The 22,854-nt window shown below is 45.9% G+C and overlaps 1 protein-coding gene across 7 annotated transcripts in view; it reads left to right on the top strand.

Moving 5' to 3' along the window:
- Positions 1–2,437: 2,437 nt before the first annotated feature.
- The window catches only part of RBFOX1 (RNA binding fox-1 homolog 1), a 1,515,726-nt gene continuing 1,495,309 nt past the window's right edge, over positions 2,438–22,854 (top strand). For 2 of the 7 annotated variants that reach the window (XM_057529156.1, XM_057529157.1), the window contains exon 1: positions 2,442–3,197. In XM_057529156.1, coding sequence (XP_057385139.1) covers positions 3,195–3,197 — 3 coding nt within the window. In that variant the 5' untranslated portion in view covers positions 2,442–3,194. Of the gene's footprint in view, positions 3,198–22,854 lie in introns of all 7 variants that reach the window. The other 5 variants (XM_057529150.1, XM_057529151.1, XM_057529168.1 and 2 more) reach the window with 4 other exon arrangements.

Raw genomic sequence — 22,854 nt, 5'->3', positions numbered from 1 at the left:
GCATGAGGCTACACTGTCATTCTTTCCCACCGGTTTTATGGAAGACACCATTTTGACATCTGCTTATATCACAAATTGCAAAGTATCTTTCACGTCCAGTAGGAGGAGCCAAAGGCTCTATGTTCTTCCCTAGAGCTGGGCATTCCTTGGCCCTCCGCTGTCCTAGGAGCTGTTTACTTCAGCACCTCTCATTACTGAGAAGTGGATCAATGTGGAGGAATGACAGAAAAACTCTGCCTGGAATGTGAAAGATCATGATGAAAAAGAAACTAATACTTTCCAGATGAATAGCATAATAGCATAGTATATTGACCTTTACTCTAATTTTGTTTTAAACTGTAATGAATGTCTCCCCCGCTCATATTAATCTTTCTTAAGCCATGTAGCCATACAGCACCAGTGAGTCATACCTGACACTCATTGCTAATACACCTAAGCCTGTTTCTACTCCAAAATAAATGAGTCGACTCAGAGTGACCTTGATTTTGAGATGGTTGAATATGTTTTATTTCATTCCCAATGGAAAAATATATAGTAAAAAATCATAAAAGCACCCAGCGATTACCCATTCTAATGAAACAATAGCCAGTGTTCCTGCCTTGAATGATTGCATTCATTTTTTTCCCTTCTGGAATAAAAATGAAGGAGCATGGAGAAACAATTCCTGTTGGTGAATTTGTACAAAACATTGTATTTCAACAGGACTTCCCATTAACTGCCATTTATTTCTTCTCTCATTATTGATAATTTGCTTTTAAATTGAGAATACCTCTTTTACAACCCATCTCATCTCCCTGCACGGCTAGACAATTACATTTAAATTCGGTGGTTTTCCCATTGTAAACAGTTTCTGGGGGAAATGATTATGATGTTACTAACCCAGATTTATGGCTTCATGGTGCTATCACTGAAGGATAAGAGACTAGTATAAAGAAAAAAAAAGTTGTTTACATACAAATATATTATCAAAGAGAGTCCTCAGGAAGCATATAGTAAAACCAACCCAAATTGCAAAATCACCTACTGGGGCCAATGACAGAGACATCTTTCTGGATTTTGCAAAGTTATTTTTGTTACCTGTTTTTTAAAAATTCCAGTTGTTGGTAGAAGTTCCTTTTTTAAATTTTATTCTAATGTTAGAAGAAATCCTAGCCCGACAGGATTGCGGAGGAACTCTTTATGAGTCTGTTATTTGGTAGGCACTTAGGAAATACACATGATACAAAGCAATACATGTAACATGGTCCCTACTTTTGGAAATCTTACAGTTCTACTTAGAAGAGGAGCCATGGTACAAATGCAACAACAACAACAACAAAAAAATCAAATGATAGGGCAGGGAAAATGAACATGAGCCTCAGAGCAAGGGCTCAAGGCTAGAATCTGGACTTGTCCAATCCCATCTGGCCCTCAGAAGGCAGTGTGGTGCAGTGGTACACCCCATGAAATTAGGTATTGCCCAGGAACCCTGGTGCTTCCAGCTGTGTGACCTTGAGCAAATTATAACTTTCTGGACCTCAAACTTTCCTGTGTAACATAATCACCTAAAATGTTTATCTAGAAAAAAAAAAGATGAATTTTTGGCTCAGTGAGTCCAGGGTGAGGCTCAAGAAAGAAGAAACATTGCTGCTTTAACCCCTTTAAGCCTCTGTTTTCTGATCTGCAAAGTGGACAAACCTACAGTACCTACCTCATTTAGTTGTTGGGAAAGTTCAATGTAAATACTTCAAATAGCATCGGGTGAAAGTGAGTGCTAATTGAGTGGTAGGATTTATTGAGGAGTCACAGGGCTTCTGACTCTTAAGGCAACTGTTGAGAGAGTAGTCTCTGGACCTCTCTAGAGTTAGCACCCCGTGCAGGATTAGGCAGCCGGTAAGAGGCCAGGGTGGGGTGGCCCAGGCCAGCGCGCCACCGCTCCCTGCCTGGTGTCCCTCGGGCCTGGATAACTTTTTGCATCTCAGATAGGGCTCCATCTCTGCCCGGCCTCAAGATTTCCCAGAGCAGAAGCGGATTGGGGCAAGACACCTCCTCCACGTAGCATTCCTCTAGGGGATTTGTCCAGTCTCCTTCAGGGGAGGGGGTGGAGGGGGGCGCTGGTGCTCAGTGAGTGAGTCCACTTTGGGACAAGGACTTCGGAATGCCAAAGACCAGGGCTCAATAGCCCCACTCCCAGCTCTCACCCCTTCACCCCAGGAGACGGAGTCGCGCGTCTGCCACCTCCAGTTGGAATCCGGGGCTGCGCGCTTGACCGCGGTGGCGGTGCTGGCGAGGGGAAGGGGGAGGGGGCGCTCCCTAGAGCTCGGGATTATTTTTGGCTCCGCAGTCCCGGCTGCTCGCCGCCTGTGGCGCGCGCTCACACACACTCTCACACACACACACAGACACGCGCGCACACGCACGCACATATGCACACATTTTCTCGCTCGCTCTCTCGCCCTCCTTTGTTTATTTTCTAATCCATATTTTTGATCTCCTCTTCACTCTCTCCCGCCCGCCCGCCGGCACTCTCGCGGGCCAACCGGGTGCACACCGCTCCCCTCCGTCACCCCAGCCCTCCTTGCGTCTCCCCGAGCGCGGGGTTTGAAGGTCACCTCCTTTCCAGTCCCCGTGCGAGCCGCGCCGCCACCGCCTCCTCCAGCCGGAGCCGGTGGCACAGGCTGCGCTGCCGTGAAGTGGTTCTCGCAGCCGCGGCGGCGGCGGCAGCGGACCGAGCCCGGGGTCCGCGCCGGGTGGGGAAGCCCGAACTCGTGGAGGAGAATCCCTCTCGCTTCACCCCAGCCCCCGGCTGCACCCGCGGTGGGGCGGGGACGCTCCGCCAGCGCGCGAACGGCAGAGGCGGCGGCCGCGACCAGACCCACGCGTGCGCCTCCCGGGCAGGAAGAGGAAGGAGCGAACAGGGCACCCCGCATCTGGAGGGGACAGCCGCGCGCCCCGCCCGTACGTCCGGAGCGAGAGAACTCCGAACCTCCCACCAGGCAGAGCGCAGAGGAGCGGACTGGGCACCCCGGGACCGAGGAACCTTGCGCTCCAGACCCCCGGGCAGTGGCCGTCCGGGCCCAGCGGTGCTGAGTCGCACCGCGCGCAGCTGCGCCCAGCCTGCCGCCCAGGCAGGGGCGCCAGGGCGGGGCTGACCTGCCAGCAAAGTTGCGGACAGCGTGGGAGAAGCCAGCACCCCCTTTCGCCATCTCCAGCTCATGGTGAGTGTGGCTGAGAGTGCAGAGAGCGCAGGGAAATTGGAGGGTCTGGGGCCGAGCGGAAGGCGACCAGAGCCGGGTGCGGCGGGAGTTCTGGGTAAGTCCAGGCGAAGTCACCGCCTCTTTGCCCCCCGACCTGGCCCAAGGGTCCCACTGAGGGAAGAGCTGGCTTCTCGAGGGCTGGCTTCCTCTCAGAGCCAGGCCGGGCGCGCTGTACTGGGAACTTTTTCAGTGTGGTGGAGAGATCTCCCTGCACGTCCTCCCGGGGGGCTGAGGAGCCCCGACCCCCTCATCCTTCCAGAAGCAAGCCCTTTCTCGGCCCAAAGCGCGCCTCTGGAGCGCCCAGGCTGCCTTGTCCGTCCTCCTGGGAGCGAGTCCCAGGTGCGGGGAACAGCGGGCATCTGCCTGCGCACTTTGGTTAGGTTTCCTGGCAGACTGGAAGCGTGCACTCGGCGCGCCCCGGGGCGCTGCCTCTCCACCGCCCTTAACGAGGTCTGAGGGAGAAGGCACTTCGTGGCCTGGCAGGGCGTTGAGAAGCATCGAATCCTTTGTGGGAGGCGGGGAAGAGGAGGGTCGCTGAGCTGGAAGGAGAGTGTCTGTGTTTATGGGCACCGGAGGGACGCCCAAGATGCCACTGCATTTGACCCTGGGGGGAGGGGAAGGGGGCCAGCCTGGGAACTCAGGACTTGGAAACTCAGGCTGCGCCCCTTGGTTCTTTTGGTGCCTGAGGGCACCTTCACCCTGGAGAGGAAACCCAGGTAGCGGTTCTCGGTGGCGCAGGCCAGGGGTCGCCTCTTGTCAGCTCCAGTTTCCCAACTCTCCAGGGTTAGAGGCGAGGGAGGGGTTAGCGAGTCGCTGCTTCTATATCCCCGCGGCCCGGGGAACCATCAGGTTGGGATGCTCCTGGAGTCTTTAAGGTGTCAGCTCCGAGGGACCAGGCCAGCCCGGAAGCTGCCCGCGCGGAAAGGGCGGGGAAGACCCCGACCCTCCTGGTCCAGGAGCCGCCAACTCTATTTCCTACTGCCAGGGAATGGGGGGCTCATGGCTGCTGCCCGGACAAGCAAGGGCTGGGCTGCACCTGCCTGACTCGGAGCGTGTGGGGCGGGGCTGCTCAAGTGCTTGGAAATGCGAGTCTGGCAGTCCAGGGAATTGGTACCCACCGCGGGTCTTTTCAGTTGAACTTGGAAAGAAGTGCCGACGGTGTCATGGAATAGCTTTGTTTGAGCTGGAATATGATGCACCATAACTGGAGTTTTCTTTTATAATAATAATGATTGTATTTTTCTTATTTTTTAAAATCCGGTGCGCCAAGAGGCCTGGCCTTTTCAGCACAAGTTTAGGACACACCCCAGGCAGTGATCTCTCCCTGCCCCTGTCCTAGTTCATCTACCCTCCATTTCCCATTTATCTTTGTTACAAAGGAAAAAATAAAAGAGATGAGAGGGCCTGGATCCTTTCAGTTCTTAAGTGACCACAGAGGGCCTGGCTGGAGCCATGGGCAGATTTATTTTTGGCCAAGATCTTTTTTCTTCAGAGGCAAGGACCTGGGCCCATGAAGGGTAAAAGTGGCTCTGACAGGGGTTCTAGGGCAAACAACGGGGCTGACTCCAGACCTTCAGGCTTTCTGAGCTCATCTGGGAAGCACTGGGATCTGGGGGAATCCACTGGGCTTCCCCTAAGTTAGCTCATGGTTGAGTTGGATTAGGAAGAAACTGGTATCATCCTTTACAGTTTTTGAGGGTACCATTAGCGTCCAGAGATAAGGCTGAGAAGAGTACAGGGCCCTTGGCTCTGCCACCTGCTAGCTGTGTGACCTTGGGCAAATGACTTCACCTCTCTGTGTCTCAGTTTATACACCTGCCAGATGAAAGTTTCAATGGTAGTATTGGCCACAGAGGGTTTGGAGGAGAATTAAATAAAGCAATAAGCACAGAACAGGGTCTGATACGTGGCAAGTGCCTGGATGATGTTAGTTTTCTTTCTTTCTTTCTTTCTTTCTTTTTCTTATCAAATCGATTACTCTCTGTTTTGAGTCTTATGACACCTGGTGGGATAGGAAAGGCAGGCAGCTTCCCTTACATGTATGCCCTTTCTTTTAAACAACAGATCACAAAAAGGGAGATTAATCATAAAGGGAGATTTCTCAACAGAAACCTCATTCCTTCCAAGCCTGACCTCTCCTCATGTTCTAAGGAGGATCAGCGACACGCCGCCCACTGGCTGAGAGGTGGGTTGGTGGCATTTGACAACATCCCAACAGGCACCTATACCCTGAAATTAAGTTTTTACTTAATTAAGTATTTAAGTTTTTACAGCAGTTGTGTATTTTATTCTTGAATCAACAGAAGGCCTGCTTCTCCTTGGCCTCCTGGGATGAAAATATCATCTTAGTAAATCTTTCTTTCCTAAGAACACACCATCTTTATTGTCACCCAGTGGTCCCAGGGTTTTCCACTCAGAAACGAGCCAAAACATGGATCTGAGCAGATCTCTCCTCCTGGAATTGACCCACTCTGCCCTATTTTCTCTTCATGATAATTGATGCTATTTTTTTACCTACTTCTCTAATGTCTGAGCACAGGCTGCTATGACATCCTCGCGTCTCTGATGACTTTTTTTTTTTTTAAAACAAATTTAGCCTTTTCAGTTCAAGCCATACCAAATCATTATATTTTATAAAATTCCTTTCAGATAAGTCTTTTTTTTTTTTTTTTTTGCATTTAGAAAATTGGGTCTGTCCTGTATAAACATGTCTGACATTTCACCTTTCCAAAAGTCAGACCATTTTATTTGCATCTTTTAAGCTGATGTGTGGAGTAATGAACACATTCCAAGAGGGAAATCGTATCTGACACAGAAAATACTTTGGGGACGCAGTGATTTCCCAGTGGTGTGTGTGAAGACTATTGAAATCCAAGTGCATTTGCTCTGAAGGACACAGGGCAGCTCACCTCGCTTTTCCCACCCAGCATGGGAGCCACGTAGCATGCTCCACAAAGTGCTATCGAACGACTTTCCTAAAATCATCACTTGCCACGTTTCCTTTCCCCTATGTTGCCCGAGACAAAACTTTGTTGTGCCAAAGACCTCAAACTTGGAGATGATGTTTTTATTTTTTTATTTTTAAAATATTTATTTATTTGGTTGCACCAGGTCTCAGTTGCAGTAGGCGGGCTCCTTCGTTGCGGCTCCAGGGCTCCTTAGTTGCGGCAGGTGTGCTCCTTAGTTGCGGCACGTGAACTCTTAGTTGCGGCACGCATGTGGGATCTAGTTCCCTGACTAGGGATCAAACCTGGTCCCCCTGCATTGGGAGTGCAGAGTCTTATCCACTGCGCCACCAGGGAAGTCCTGATGATATTTTTAAGAAGTTCTGAGGCTCTCCCTGATGCCTGCCTCCCATTATTTAAAACACTGCCTCGAGGCACCAGTCTCAAAATATTAAAACTTTAATTAAAGAATAAATGGTGAGGGAGCTTCAAAATGAGGGGCACCCAGCACCTTCAGATGACTTCAACAGAGAACACGGTTAGACTAGGTTGTCGGGTCTGGGGGTTCTTACGAAAATGACCCATGGAGTTATAAGGAGAGACAACCATCCTCATGTTTTATATCTGTAGTTACTCTGAGCACCGTCATTACTGTTGGCCTGTCATTGGTCACCAGACACAACAGATGTGGGTGACGCTTGCCTGCTGCTATGGATGGGTGTGTCTGTACTGGAGGAAGGAGTACCTAATGTAGTAAATGTTTATCCAGAACATACCACACGTTAGCTGTTCTGCTCGGGGAACAAGGCCAATGAGAACCTTGCCCTCTTGGAGCTTCTTTGGTTGTGGGGAGAGCCAGACAATAAGCAAGGGATGGAAAATTCATTTTTATGAGGATAATGACAAGGGTTACAAAAATTATGATGTGACAGTATGATAAAGAGTGACTTGGAAGGACTTTCCAAGGAGGAGAGATTTGAGCTGAGATCTAATCGAAAAGGAGTAGTTGGTGTGTATCAAGCGATACATGCATCCCGTGAGCATTTATTGAGCACCTACTATGTGCCAAGCACTGTTCAAAGCACTTGCAATACACAGTGATCAGATGGAGCATTCCTTCTTGAGTGTTTTTCTACATGAAGAGCATTTTAGGAAGCGGGAACAGCAAGTGCAAAGGCCCCGAGGCTGAAACAGGGATACCATTATATGGAGGAAGTTGGGTCATAGAGGCTCCTGAGACCTGATAAGGAGTCTGGCTCTTATTATTCCAATGAAGCCATTGGAAGGTTTAATGCAGAGACGTGCCATGTTATATTTATGGCTTACATGTTGTGGGAAACACCGTCAGATGTTTCTGAGAAGAGTAAATAAAGAGGCGTGTCTTCCTGGCCAGCCAGCTTTTGTCTCAAAGTTCCGATTCATCTCCATAACCAAATTTGGTCTGTGGACTTCCCGGCACTTGAAGGGTAAGCCCTACAGCATCTGAGAAAATGAACTTTTCTTCCCCCTCCTTTGGGGACTTAGAACAGAGTCTTACATTCAAGATGGGGGATTAGTTTATAGGGAAAAAGAACCCCAGGTTTCTCAGTAATACCCATTGTGTGTGGCTGGAACACTAGCAGGTGCCTGTATACATTATCTTACTTAGTTCTTTCCCTAGATGTCCCTTCAAAGAAGCAGCACCTCCTCCCCTGCCCCTGCACCACACACACTCTTCCCAGCGGCTTGGCTACCTCACCATCTATCTGCAAAACGGGGACGTGAAAAGACTCCACCTCAGAGTGCGCGAGAATGATCCAGTGGAATCACTCATTACTCCCATATCCAGCATCTACTCTGTGCCAAGCACCCTGCTAGATGCCAGGGATACCATGATGTCCAAACCAGGTGCAAACATGGTTTGGACACAGATCCCTGTTTTTGATCATCTGTTCCAGAAGTTTCCTTTTCAGAGTGTGGCCATGTTTTTCTTCCATGAGTGCGTGTGATAATGTATATTGACAGGAAGAAGTGAGTTGCCTCCTGAGAGCCCTGAGTGCCCCTGGCATTGTCCATCTTTGGAGGCTCTCCTGGCCTTGGTAGGTGGTAATAAGTTTTGATGGAGCATTTGGACATCTGGACAGTTCAACTTTCTTCCCACATTTGACCCCCACACCCCCGGGCCCCAAGCCTGCCTCTCTTTATCCACAAGCCTGGAGCTCTGTCAGTGCTTGTTAGAGGAGCTGTGATAATAATGATAAGTTTATGGTTTGTTTTTTTTTTTTTTGGCCGAGCTGCGAGACGTGCTGGATCTTAGTTCCCAGACTAGGGATCGAACCTGGGGCCCTCTGCGGTGGAAGTGCGGAGTCCTAACCACTGGACCGCCAGGGGATTCCCAGGTTTATGTATTTTGAGCACTTTCTGGGCGATACAAGCTGTGCTGAGCACTCCGCCTGCGTGGCTGTGTGTTGAGCTCTGTTTTCCTGCCATGTGATCATCTTCCTCCTGCCCTCACCTCTACAGCTCACCTTGTTCACTCCCTACTCATCCTTTAGGTTGCAACTCAGGAGTCTCTTGCTTAGGGAGACCCTCTGTCTTCCCCGGTGTGGATCCCCTTCCTTGCAGTCATCCCAGGAGAGGCTTTGGATTTACTTGGTGGCTCTGTTTTATCTCTTTCTCTTACTCCACTGGAAGGTGAAGTCAGGTGGGCCACGCACGCACCTGGTTTGGACATCATGGTATCCCTGGCATCTAGCAGGGTGTTCGGCACAGAGTAGATGCTGGATGTGGGGGTAATGAGTGATTCTATTGGATCGTTCTCACGCACTTTGAGGTGGAGTCTTTTCATGTCCCCATTTTGCAGATAGATGGTGAGGTGTAGGCGGGGTTAAGCAGTGTGTCTCAGGGCACCACATCAGGTAAGTGGCCCACCCAGGATTTTTAACCAGATGGTCTCAACGCGTAGTCCGAAATACCGATCACTGCACTCACACTGCCTGTGCTGCTGCTTTGTAAGATGCTAGGGAGGGAGGAGGCAGTGCCGTGCAGTGGTTAGGGGGACTTTGCTGCTCAGCTTGAGGAGCTCTGAGCAGTGATGCTGAGTCTATCAGAGGCACAAAAAGAAAATAGGGCACCTGTTTCTGTTTGTCACAACCGATCGTTATTGTTGTGTATGTGTGGCCTGAGCAGGGGGTCTGCGCTGGTGTAATCTGGCTCTTGGTTTGCTCTTTCTCTCCTCAGAGCCCTCGGGCCCCTGGCTCTGGGCTCACCCTCTGAGCGTGATTTCGCAGGGAGTGCAGAGGGCACCCATCTGGCTGCAGGCATTTGGGGGCATCGTCCCCTTCAGGCTAACACTGCTCTGATAGCCACTCACAGTGCAGCTTGCGCAGCGCGGCTCACTCCATTGAAGCACCGTCGACTGAATCAGCTCCCCTTTCATTTTTTCTGAGGACCAAAACTAGGCCTTTGCCAGCATAACAGATCAACTTGTGCCATCACCTTGCTTATTGCTAGGTCTGTCTTTCCTCAAGATGTTCCTTTTCTGTGAATTTTAGAATAGGGGAGTCAGAGATGAGAGTACGGATTTAGGTTTTCAAAATTGTCTTCTTTGTGTCATCCTCAGTTCCCTAAGAGCTACCATTTGTAGGAAGCTCCTTTTGTGCCAGGGCACAGGGAAGAATGCTTTGCATGTAGTGTTGCATTAACTATTTACCACAAACTTTATTATCCCCATTTTGCAGATGGGAGTACTGAGGCCCAAAGACTAAGTTGCAGACTCAAGCAGTTGCTTCCAAAGTCCTGGGCTTCTCTCTTCTACTCAGTGCTGAGAGGACATGCTGGGTGTCGAGGGGCATAGCAGAGGGACCTTCACAAGAGGCTCGGGAGGAAGGAGGTAACGCAGGGCGATGATTAGGATTTCAGAATCAGACTGTCTGGCTTCAGTCCCAGCTTTGTCACATTCTAGCTCCATGCCCTTTGGTCTTACTTAACCTCTCTGAGCCTCAGTCTTCCCATTTGGAGATAATAATGATTCCTACATTGCAGGATCAGTTTGATGATTAATCAGCCCTGTAAATTATTTTAGCAAAGTACCTGGCACATAGCGTGTGTTCACTAGTGGTGCTGGCTCTGATAATAGTGACAGTTATTATTACCATTTAATAATAATTATATCATTGTTGTTGTTGTTGTTACTAGAATTTCACAGTCCCTTGAGGTAGCAAACTGGCCCCCAGAATGTGAGTCTTACATTTTCCTCTTGGCTGTAACAGAGATGATAAATTGAGAGTGAAGGAGGAAGGACCCAGCATGGCTGCAAGTGTATAGTTGAGGGAGTTGACAGACCTGAGTCTCTATATGGAGTTTTGCCTGCGGAGGACTGCTGACAGCAGCCATATGCACGGGCTCTGATTGATAGGCAGAGAGAAACACTAATATATTAGACTCGTTATGAAAAGTGACAGAGTAGGGAATCCAGAGGCTGATTCAGCATCAGCAGCCCTGGCCAGATCCTCGTGGTGCTAGCTAGGTGTCTGTTTCCTGTGGGACAAGCCCTCCATCTCCATTCCGGGGTCATTGCTTGTGTTCTAGAGTGAATCTCTTAAAGATGCCCTGGGCCTGACTGAGCCTTATTGGGTCTTTCTGAAGGGAAGCCTGGCCGGTGGCATGGCTCACTGTCAGGGCATCATGAAAAACACATCTTTTCCATGGGCAGCCTTAGAAAGCTGGGTCCAGGTCAGGCTGCTGCTGATTGCAAAGGCTGATAAGAGAATGGAGATTGCACACACAGAAGTTCTCAAAGGGGAGGAAGATATTCTCATTTGCATGGGTTGGGAAATTTCAAGAATTTCCTAGGGGAGAATAAAGAGGGGCATTGATACCTCTCTTTAGAACGTGAAGCTCTTCATTGGGAGGGTTTCTCATTTCTGATTGGAGGAGTTTGGTCAGTCTGAAATATAGCAGGTAGCATGCTGGCTAAATAAGGAGAAAAAAGCCTTGCCTTTCAAGATGATGGCACCCTGACCTAAGCTAATGGAGTTATTTTGGAGTCAGAAAAGCTTTGAGAAGAGCAAACTCCCTGAGAACCAAGGTGTGAGAAGACACAGGCTTTGGATCCAGGCATACCTAACTTTTGAGTCCAGGCTCTGCACTTTCTAGCTGTGTGACCTCGGGCAAGTTATTGTACCTCTCTGAGCCTCTCTTTCCCTATCTATTAAAGGACAAATGATTCTGCCTGTCTCACCAAGGACTGATGCTCCAGAGTAAGGTAAGTTGAGTTAAAACATAGACTTCTGAGAATATTCCCTCCTCATCTATTTACTTACCTTGTAATAGGCAGACAAGAACTTTTCACTAGGAGGCTCTTTGATACAAAAGTTTCTGTAGTTAATGTGCCCCCTGGTTCTTGGAAAGATATTTTGTTTTCTAGTGAATTTTTGTTTGTTTCGCACATGAAACTTGCATAGGTTTAGTCTGTGTGAACTTTCAGTAACCTTTGGAAGTGCATAATGAGGACAAAAAATCATTCCCCACCACTCCATAAATTCAGTTCTGAATTGTGGTTTGCCGCTTATAATGAAAGATATTATAAGAAAGCCATTTCATGCAATATTTGAAAAAATAGATATTATATATACACAGAAAAAGAATAGACCATTTAGACCAGAGTTTAAGAGTGGATACAGCTGAGTCTAACACTTGAAATGCAAAGAACAAAATATTTTTGAAAACAAATGAGGGGAACCAAGAAAGATAAAAAGTTATGAAGAAGTCACACTCCCTGCTGTTAATTGCTGTGCTGGCTATCCTTGTGTTATCTCTGGTTTCAGGTTCAGAAAAAGTTCATTCTTTCTGGAGATATTGATTGGTATTTATGTATCAGACATTCTAAGTGGAACACATGATTGTGTTCCCTTTTTACAAAGCCTGCCAGGAAGCTCAGAGCCGATTTTACAGTCCAGTCTTGACAGTGTATAGAATTTGCCAGCATAGGTGTTACATATTAACCTCACTGTTGGCTCCATTTTACTTCTCTGCCTCTGATTTTCACCTTTTATTGTAATTTATGTTGCTTGTTTCATTATTTTTTTAGAAAGAATTATCTTTGCAAGGTACCTAAAATAAATAATCATAAGATAGGTGGCAGTTGGGAGGCACAAATGAATAAGTTGCAGCCCTTTAAAATACCAGGAATTCTGGAAAACATGGTGGTATAGTGCAGCGCTAGGTCTCCTGAGCTAGACCCGGAGTAAAGGAGTGTCATTTTGAGTCCCAGCAGTGCAAATGGACACTCTTATTTTCTCCCATTTTTTTCTTAGAAAAAATTTTAAATGACATGACATTTTAATGTTATGTCACTTTAAATGACATGTAGGACTGCTTTTCTGGGGTCATTCACTGCCTTTCTCATGCATTCGGTAAACATTTCAGACACGTGCTCCCTGTCAGGTGCTGTGTCAGGCTCTGTTGTATTTGGATGATACACTGACCAGTGACCAAGACCAGCAAGATCTCTGCCTCCTGAAGCTTATTCTCTAGTGGGAGAGACCAACATAAACCATGAAAACAAATAAATGGCCCATATAATTATCTATTATAATAAGTATTAAGATGGAAACAAAACGGGGCACTGATGCACTAAAAAGGTAAAGGGCCATATAGGGTTGGAGGGTGTGGGAAGATCTGTCCAAAAAGGGAGACTTTTAGGTGACATTTAAGCTGAGACCTGGAGAATGACAAGGACCGAGTTCTGCCAAGAGGGGAGATGGAGGGAGGGCAGGAGAGCAGGGTGGCTGGAGCCCCGGAGTACGGGGGAGCGCTCAGCACGCCGTGAAACCTGCACGGTGGCCCCCGTGCCCGGAGCAGCGTGAGCAAGTGAGTTGATGTGGCCGGAGGAGCTGCAGAGGCCGCAACATGCAGCCTGTCCTCGAGACCCCATGCTCTTGCTTTCTGAAGTGGGTGAGGTCTGTGCTGGAACCATTACTCACGGATGTGCAGCTGATGAGAGAACAGCCCTCAGGGTGAGAGAATGGCTGCTGGGAGCACCTTTGCGGGGAAAGGTGAGGTGTGTGCATGTGGGTGCCTGTGTGCATGTGCACGGGCGCGCGATGATGCACGTGGTGACGCAGAAGGAAGAGAGGGCCGGAAGGGTGACCAGATGGTGGTGTGATGGGCTCTGATTTCAGAACCCGTGAGAATGAGGAACGGGGCAGCTGGCCCTTCTCTTATTTCATGTCCAGGGTGTCACTCTGTTTAGTCCCCTCCTCAAGTTGTCCCTCTGTTTTGTAGGTACATTTGGTGAGTGACAACATCTTAGGAGGTAGAGCCAGACCCCAACTCTGTGAATACACCTTCATAACGTCGGTAAAGAGAAAACAGAATTCCCTTCTTCACCTTAGACCACCCTTAACCACTGCTTCATTGGCTCCATGCCACTGTCAGAGATTTAAAAATAATTGGGAAATGCTTTTGAGACTTCAGCATTTTGGAGTCCTTCTTCAAAGCCTTTTATTAGCATGGCAGCGCTACTTCTGCCTCTTGCGTCAAGTCACCATTTTCAGTGCCCTCCCTTTTCACTCGTGGTTTTGGTTTTGCTGCCTCTTTGGTCTGACGTCCCTCCCTCGCAGAGTCTTGGAAATAGGAATGTTCCGTTTTATGTTCCTTGTTCTTCCGTCATAGGTAGAGGGTTGTTACCCTGATTCCTCCTGTGTTCACCATTTCGAGACAAGGATTGGTGGAATTCCCATTTATAGAAACAAAATCAAGGGAAACAGCTCACAGTGTTTAATTTGTCTCCATCCTAACTCTTCTAGTTATTAAAAAAAAAAAAAAAAAAAGGAAGTGAAATTATTCATTCCCTTGAGCTCCGGATTGCTTTACTGAAGGAAGGGAGGGAATTCACTCCAGGAGAAAGAGGCTCTTGGGCTTTCATTCCTTGATGATCTTCTCTTTACATAATTTTAGGGAGCATACTGGGGAATATTAATTCTGGTCGGCCACAAATGTGCCTCAGCTCAGAGAATAAATGGAGAGCAGTGTCTGGAACAAATGCTTGTCTTAAAAAAGTTTATGAAATGCCAGCAGATGTCACTGTGCCCTTGCCATTTTAGTTTTTTTCCCTTTAACTTTTCTTAAAGCAACATTAATTATTTGCAGTACTACACACACACACACACACACACACACACACGCGTGCACGCGCGCACACACACACACACACACACACACCCACCCACCCACCCACCCAAAACACAGGTATATCCTCCTACAGTCATTAATTAAGAGACCATGAAGCAACTTTTTTTTTTTTTTAAGGTCTGGGGAGAGACCAACAGAATTCATTTCATAAGGGGAACCCTCTAAATCACCTGTGTAATATAATTGTCTTTTCCCACAATAGTGGTTTCAGATGGTTTCAGAATTCAAAGACTAGTATAAGTTTTATATTTTTTCTCCTTCCCTCTCAGCCATTGTTGGGAAGCTAATAATAGCCCAGGATCCAGCTCAGCTTCTTAGAACCAACTGGCTCTGCTAATTGATACAGCCCTTCATTTGAAAGCTGGAGTTTGCAAAGAAGCCTGGGGGAAAGCTGGGGCTGTAAGTCTCATGATCTGTAGTCTGAGTTATAATGCGAACCTCTTGCAATTTTCGTTGTTGTCGTGAGCACAACAACGTGCGTGCTAATAGTCAGTTACTCTTTTTGGATTAAAAATTGGTGGCATCTATACAGGAAAAGATTCGACTAAAGTATTTAAAATTAATCTTTCTTTTTTCTTAATATTTATTTATTTATGGCTGTGTTGGGTCTTCGTTTCTGTGCGAGGGCTTTCTCTAGTTGCGGCAAGCGGGGGCCACTCTTCATCGCGGTGCGCAGGCCTCTCACTATCGCGGCCTCTCTTGTTGCGGAGCACAGGCTCCAGACGCGCAGGCTCAGTAATTGTGGCTCACGGGCCTAGTTGGTCCGCGGCATGTGGGATCCTCCCAGACCAGGGCTCGAACCCGTGTCCTCTGCATTGACAGGCAGATTCTCAACCACTGCACCACCAGGGAAGCCCTAAAATTAATCATTTTAAGTGAGGGATGATTTGCCAGCATTTACAGAAGACAAGTACAAAAGAAGTAAGTTAGTTTCAAGGCAGAGAATGATGTATTTAACAAGGCATAGTTGACGCTTCGCTTTATTTATTTAATAGTTTAGATTAAAATGGCACAGTACTAAAAAAGATGCAAGACTATGCCAAGAAAAATATATTTCTCTTCCACTTGCCTCCTAGCTTATCAGAGATAACTACTATCATGGTTTCTAACACGTCCTTTCATAGATCTGTTTATGCACATATAGACATATAGACATTCACACTGATTCGTGGTAGCATAGAAAACGCATAGTTCCACTCTTTGCTTTTTTTTTAATTTAAGGATATATTGTAGGGATTATTTCATATCTATACAAAATCTCTCCATCTTCTTAATGGATATATAGTCTTCCATTGCACATATTTATTAGTCTCCTTTTGGTGGATATTTATGTGATTTCTAATATTTTGCTATCACAGTGCTGCATGGAATATGTTTGACCACCACCATTTCCTCACATGTAGGTCTATCTGTAGGATAAATGCCTAGAGATGAAATTGCTGGGCCAGAGCAGATGGGCCTTTCATTTTTACAGACAGCTGCAACCTAAGGATTTGGCTGGCATGTGCCCTGGCATCTCGGTGGGTGACAGTTTCTATGAAGACGTATTGTGGTTCTGGTTTGGTGGCCACAGTGCAGACGTGGGGCCGTTGGACACTGTTTACCTGTTGGCATGTCTTGCATTTCTTGTCATTCCCGTTTTCTGCTAATACTTTCCATCTGCCAGCTACTTTGCCAAGAGCTTTCATTCCATTTTCATGTTTTGTCCTGTGGAGTAGACCCTGTCGTCACCTCTGCTTCAGAGGAAGGGACATGCGGACTGAGAAAGAGAGGTCAAGTGCTTTGCTTAGGGTCACAGGACTGGTTAGTGGTGGCCGGGGATTCACACTCAGAGCCCCGAGCTTAGCCATCATGCAGTGTGTTTTGAACAGCAGAGATCAATACTTTTGAGTTGCACCAGGGTTTAACCTGGGCACTCTTGCACTAGTGGCATTTAGATGTGATAGTTTCTGCTGTTGTGTGGGGCTGTCCTGTGGGCTGTAGGATGTCTAGCAGCGTCCCCGGTCTCCGCCTATTGGATGCCAGTAGTACCATTCTTCGGCTGGCAACCAGAGATGTCTCCAGATACTGCCGGATGTCTCTGGAGAGTGCATTGTTGCCCCTAGTTGGAAACCACTGGCTCAGGAACATAGCGCATGTGCTGTGGGGACATATATTGTCACACCAGAGACATGGATTTCACTTTGTCCCTGCTTGGGGACACCCATTTGGCCCTGCCCAAGGGTGGGGCAGCTGGGCTCCCCTCCTATGAACACCCATCTGGGAAGAAACAGGAAGGTGTGCTCAGGCCACTGTCATGCTCCCATCACAGTAATGCTCCCCAACACGACTTTGTCTTTTAAAATGTAGCTTAGAAACATCCGTGAAAAATTGCCTGGTAAAATAGACTTATAAAAAATCATGTTCTCAAGTACAGCCCAGCTTATATATTATGCAGTCTTCCTCTTCGTGCATTTTCATTCCGTGCTCAGTAATGCTCTCCATCAAAATGGCAATCGTGAGGCCTGCGTGACACCACCACCCTTTCCGTATACGTGATAGACATTGATAATCAATTCCTTCCCCCTCCCCCCACCCTCACCCCCCATCAGAGACACTTCCTGAGAATCCTCAATACATCACTTTTGGCATCTACTCTCAGCCAATTGGAATTACTATGTGAAATGACATTTATTTGCCATCCCTATTACATGGTGCCTTTTTGGCTGAGAAGAAGGATTATGCCTTCCAAAGAGGCAGGCTTATCATGAGGTATTAGCTTATTTTTCAGTTACTCTGAGAAAAGTACTTGATGGATATGAAGAAATGTCTATTCTTAAGGCATCTGGAATGAATATCCTATTTCATAACAATAATTGGGCACTTGGGAATGTATCGATGTCCTAGGCATTTTACATATGCTCCACTCTTGCAGACTGTGGTTTGTATTGTAACATCCCTCTCTCCCCCGCCAAAAATAACCCCCTCCCTTTAAAGCTCCATGAGGCAGCTAGCTGAGGGTGAAACGAAATGCTTTGTATACAGTGGAACCGAGACAATTCCCTTAGCAAAGGACATTCAGAAGCTGTGGGATATTATTGGAACTGTGTCACTTCTTAGCATGGGGCATGTGAGGAAACTTTAAAGAGAAAAGGAACTTGACCATTCAAGACTTCCAAAAGTCGAGTCTGATTTCTAAAGGCCCTGAGGCCAGGTTGCTCTAGGATGGGAACATATGTCTAAAATTTGAGAGTGCTTTTAGGTGGTACCTTATAATCACCCCTTCCGGCATAATGTTTTATTTCCTTTTTGCTTTTTCTGAAGACATGGATGGGATTCCCAGAGGATTATTTGCATAGATTTAGTAATTTGACTAACCTACACGCAAATACCCACCACTGAAATCATTTTTAACAAGTCTCCTGTTTCGGATCCTAGGAGAACTGATAAAAATAGTCCTGGGGGGACTTCCCTGGTGGCGCAGTGGTTAAGAATCCACCTATCAATGCAGGGGACACACGTTCGGTCCCTGGTCCTGGAAGATTCCCACATGCTGCGGAGCAACTAAGCTCGTGAGCCACAACTACTGAACTCGTGTGCCACAACTACTGAAGCCCGCGTGCCTAGAGCCTGTGCTTTGCAACAAGAGAAGCCACTGCAATGAGAAGCCCATGCACCATAATGAAGAGTAGCCCCCGCCTCGCCGCAACTAGAGAAAGCCTGTGCACAGCAATGAAGACCCAGTGCAGCCAAAAATAAATAAATTAATTTATATATATATAAAAAAATTAGTCCTGGGAAGATGAAGCACTCGGTCAGAGGGTATCTGTCTCCTTTTTGGGGTGGATGGTAATGTTTTTCTTTCTCTACTTTTTGGTGGCTTAGTCTCTGTGAGATAGGGACAAAAAGACACATTATTGTCTTATATTTCCTCTTCTAAGAAAGGAATTCCCACCTGGGCGTCACCAATGGACCAGTGGACTTCAGGAGCTTACTGAAATTGTATTCAAAATTGTTAGAACAATTTGTTTTACTTGGGTGGAAAGTCCATAGCTTTAAAAAAAAAATCATGTTCTCAAAGAAATTATCAGCCAAAAATACAGTTAATGCTGAGGTGTTAACCAAAACAACCATAAGAATCACAATAACAATGTCATAAAATACTTAATTACCCCTGGCTCAATAACTTTGGTGATAACTGAAATCAGAAAGTCCTTCCTAAAAACTCTAGGAGTTAAAGTCACGTGCATGGGTGTTTGCTGGAGAAGATTTGCAACCTTTCTTGTAAAGTTCTTGATAGCAAGGCTTCTTAGTATGAGGTTGAATGATAGTCCTCAGTCAAGTCTAGTAATAATGTATGTTTATTTTTCAGTACTACTAACTCAGTGAAAACTACCATTGATTATCCATTGATCATTTGTAGAAAAATGCAAGTCTGTAAATTGCACTTCAGTGATACGTAATACTAATGAGAAAACTTGCGTTTTGGCCTCTCAGTGGCCCATCGTGAAGACTTTCTGGGCTTATATACTTGGGCATCACGAATCACTGCTCTAGGAGGGTAGAAAAAATGGGAGCAGAGGGCTTTCCCATGGGATCTCCAGTCTACAGATATCCCCATTTTTATCAGAGTGGCTCTAAAAACCATGTTTTCTAATTTTTTTCATTTTATAAATTATCAGCAGGCTTGAGATACACATGCACACACACGCATACACCACACACATATATGTAGAGTCCACACACATACATGCATGTATGAATGTGTTAGACCCAAATCTGTATTTATATACACTGGTCGTGGTGTATGTCAGTATACCTATCTGCCCAATTTTAGATTATCACTATTAAATACAATTTAGTGGTCTTTCAACACCTCTTCATTGGCCAACCTGTTTTGAGAGAGGTCCATTAGCTATTATCCATTTTAGGCAATATACATATTTATGAGACACTTAGTAGGAACTTTTGGGACCCACTATTTTATGAAGCAAAATAGATTAATTTAAATGAAACCCATTTTGTTTGCTTTAGGGCTTGGGCTTTTGACTTGGATGAATTCTGCAGAAAAGCTAAGCAGAATTATCTACCACCTGGGTTGGATTTTTGGTTATCCTCCGTACCTGAAATCACATCCAACCATCCCCATAGATTTGAATGGCTGTGATTTTCAACATACACATGTTCTATTGGACCCTTGCCAAGTGGTATCTTTGATTTTCTGTGCATACATTTCTATATGTGGACAAATAATAATATCACATACCAGCCAGTGTTCTCTATTGTCTTCATGCATCCTGGTTTGCAAAAAAGTAAAAAAAAAAAAAAAAAGAAAAAAAAAAAAGCTGAATCCCGCAGAAAGTTTCCGCTTCCCAGACCAAGATGTGTGCATAGCAGGGAGAAGAGACCAGATGGCCAGTGGGTTGAAATCAGCGGAGAACCAGCTGGGATGCATGAGAGGGCATTTCCTCCCCCACTTCCCTGGGAGCCTGGTCAGGGCAGGTCCTGGAGCGCTGAGCAGGACAAGGGATGTCAATGTCAAGACCTCTGTCTGGCTCGAAGGACCCTTGGACAAGTAGGAGTTGGATTGGAAGCCGGCAGAGGAGCTGAGGACAGCTGTTAGTTTCCTGCTTGTTTGGAAAAAAAAAAAAAAAAGGCGTGCCAGCATGACAGAAGGTTTAAGGGTAAAATGCTGATGAACAGGAAATACCCATATTTCCCTGTGTTAGCAGTGGCTTGGAGACTGAAGTTCTATGATGAGGACACATAATTTGGGTGGTTTTAGATCCCAAAGGAAGGAATTTTTTCCATGTAAAGTAAAACCTTTCTTTAACACCGAATAATTAAACATTTCTTAGACTGCTAACTTCAGCCACTGTGATTCCTAACCTCTGGGTTGACGCTGGGCTTGTTCAGTTGTTTTGAGGAAAGCTACACACTCTTCAAAGTCTCTCATCTCTACTTAATTATTTCAAAGTATTTCTATAGCTCTTCCTTTTTTGGCAAAAGTATTAGTTATCTATTGGTGCAGAACAAATTAACCCAAAACTTGGCAGTTTAAAACAGTAAGCATGCAGTACCGCGCACAGGTTCTGCCGGTCAGGATTCTGGGAGCTGGGTGGTTCTGATTCAGGGTCTCCTAGGAGGTTTTGGTCAGGATGTTGGTGGAGTCTGTCATTATCTGAAGGCGCAGCTGGGACTGAAGGATGTTTCCAGCTTCGCTCATGTTTACTAGCAGGTCTTAGTTCCCTGATGACTTGTGGAAAAGAGGCTTCATTTCCTTTTCATGTGTGCAGCTTTGTAGAGTTGCTTACAACCTGGTGCTTTCTTCCCCTAGAGCAAGAGAGGTGTGTGGGGGGGGGGGGCGGGGAGAGAGAGAGAAAGACAGCAAGAGAAAGTCCCAATGACTTTTTTTGGGGGTACAGTTTCCCCTATTATTAACACCCTGCATTAGTGTTATACTTCTGTCACAACTGATGAACCCATATTGATATATTTTTATTAACTAAAGTCCTTAATTTACATTAGAGTTTACTCTTTGTGTTGCACAATTCTATAGTTTTTTTTTTCCAATTTTTTTATTACGGTAAGGTACACATAACATAAATCTTACTATCTTAACCATTTTGAGATATACAGTTCAGAGATATTAAGTCTATTCCTATTGTTGTGAAACCATCACCACCATCTGTATCCATAGCTCTTTTCATCTGGCAAAACTGAAACTCTATACCCATTAAACACTAACTTCCTGCCCCTCCTCCCCCAGACCAGGCAACCACACTTCTCCTTTCTGTCGCTGTGATTTTGACTACTCTGCGCACCTCGTGTAAGTGGCATCATACAGTATTTGCCTTTCTTTCACTGGCTTATTTCACTTAGCACAACGTCCTCAAGGTTCATCCATGTGTTGTAGTGTGTGTTAGGTTTGTTTTTTTAAGGCTGAATAGTATTCCATTGTACCGTACATGCGACACTTCACTTATCCATTCATCCATTGATAGACACTTGAGTTGCTACTCAAGTACATTTTAGCAACTGTGACAATTCTGTTGAATTGATAAGTGCATAATGTCATGCATCAGATACTATAGAGATTAGTTTCACTGCCCTAAAAGTCCCCTGTGCTTCATCCTGCGCCACCCACCCCCCAAACTCCTGGAAACCACTTTTTACTGTTTTGCCTTTTCCAGAATGCTCTATAGTTGGAAGCATACAATATACACCCCTATAGTTTTTATGACCTGGTCTTAACATCATACAGCATTATGTCTGCCTTATTCTATTTGTTGGAAGCCAGTCCAGCCCACAGTCAAGGGGAGGGTAATTAATCTCCACCATTTAAAGTGAGGAATATCACAAAATTTGTAGACAGATTTTTAAGCCACCGCAGTTAAGAAGCTGAGACTGGAAGTTCCAGCATTTATTGAGCATCTGCTGTGTGCTGGACACCATCTTAGTGTTTTGATGCACTATCCATCTAACCCTTGCATGAATGCCGTGAGGTCGCTGTCCTATTTCTCATCTCAGTTATTTTTTTTTTTAATAGATCTCTATTGGAGTATAATTGCTTCACAATACCGTTTTAGTTTCTGTTGTACAGCAAAGTGAATCAGCCATATGCATACATATGTCCCCATATCCCCTCCCTCTTCAGCCTCCCTTCCATCCTCCCTCTCCCACCCCTCTAGGTCATCGCAAAGCATCGAGCTGATCTCCCTGTGCTATGCTGCAGCTTCCCACCAGCCAACTATTTTACATTCGGTAGTGTATGTATGTCGATGCTACTCTCACTTCGCCCCAGCTACCCCTTCCCACCCCGTGTCCTCAAGTCCATTCTCTATGTCTACATCTTTATTCCTGTCCTGCAACTAGGTTCATCAGTACCAGTTTTTTTCCTTTAGATTCCATATATATGCAGTAGCATACGGTATTTTTCGCTTTCTGACTTACTTCACTCTGTATGACAGACTCTAGGTCCATCCACCTCACTACAAATAACTCAATTTCATTTCTTTTTATGGCTGAGTAATATTCCATTGTATATATGTGCCACATCTTCTTTATCTATTCATCTCTCGGTGGACGTTTAGGTTGGTTCCATGTCCTGACTATTGTAAATAGTGCTGCAGTGAACATTGTGGTACATGTCTCTTTTTGAATTATGGTTTTCTCAGGGTATATGCCCAGTAGTGGGATTGCTGGGTCATATGGTACTTCTATTTTTAGTTTCTTAAGGAACCTCCATACTGTTTTCCATAGTGGTTGTATCAATTTACACTCCCACCAACAGTGCAGGAGGGTTCCCTTTTCACCACACCCTTTCCAGCATTTATTGTTTCTGGATTTTTTAATAATGGACATTCTGACCGGTGTGAGGTGATACCTCATTGCAGTTTAAAAAAAAAATTTTTTTTTACCTTATTTTTTTATATAGCAGGTTCTTCTTAGTTATCCATTTTATACATATTAGTGTATATATGTCAATCCCAATCTCCAAATTCATCACACCACCACCT

Source organism: Balaenoptera acutorostrata, chromosome 15 (assembly GCF_949987535.1).
Source record: "Balaenoptera acutorostrata chromosome 15, mBalAcu1.1, whole genome shotgun sequence".
In the NCBI taxonomy this organism is placed as follows: Eukaryota; Metazoa; Chordata; class Mammalia; order Artiodactyla; family Balaenopteridae; genus Balaenoptera; species Balaenoptera acutorostrata.
This window is presented reverse-complemented; position numbering and strand designations above follow the sequence as displayed.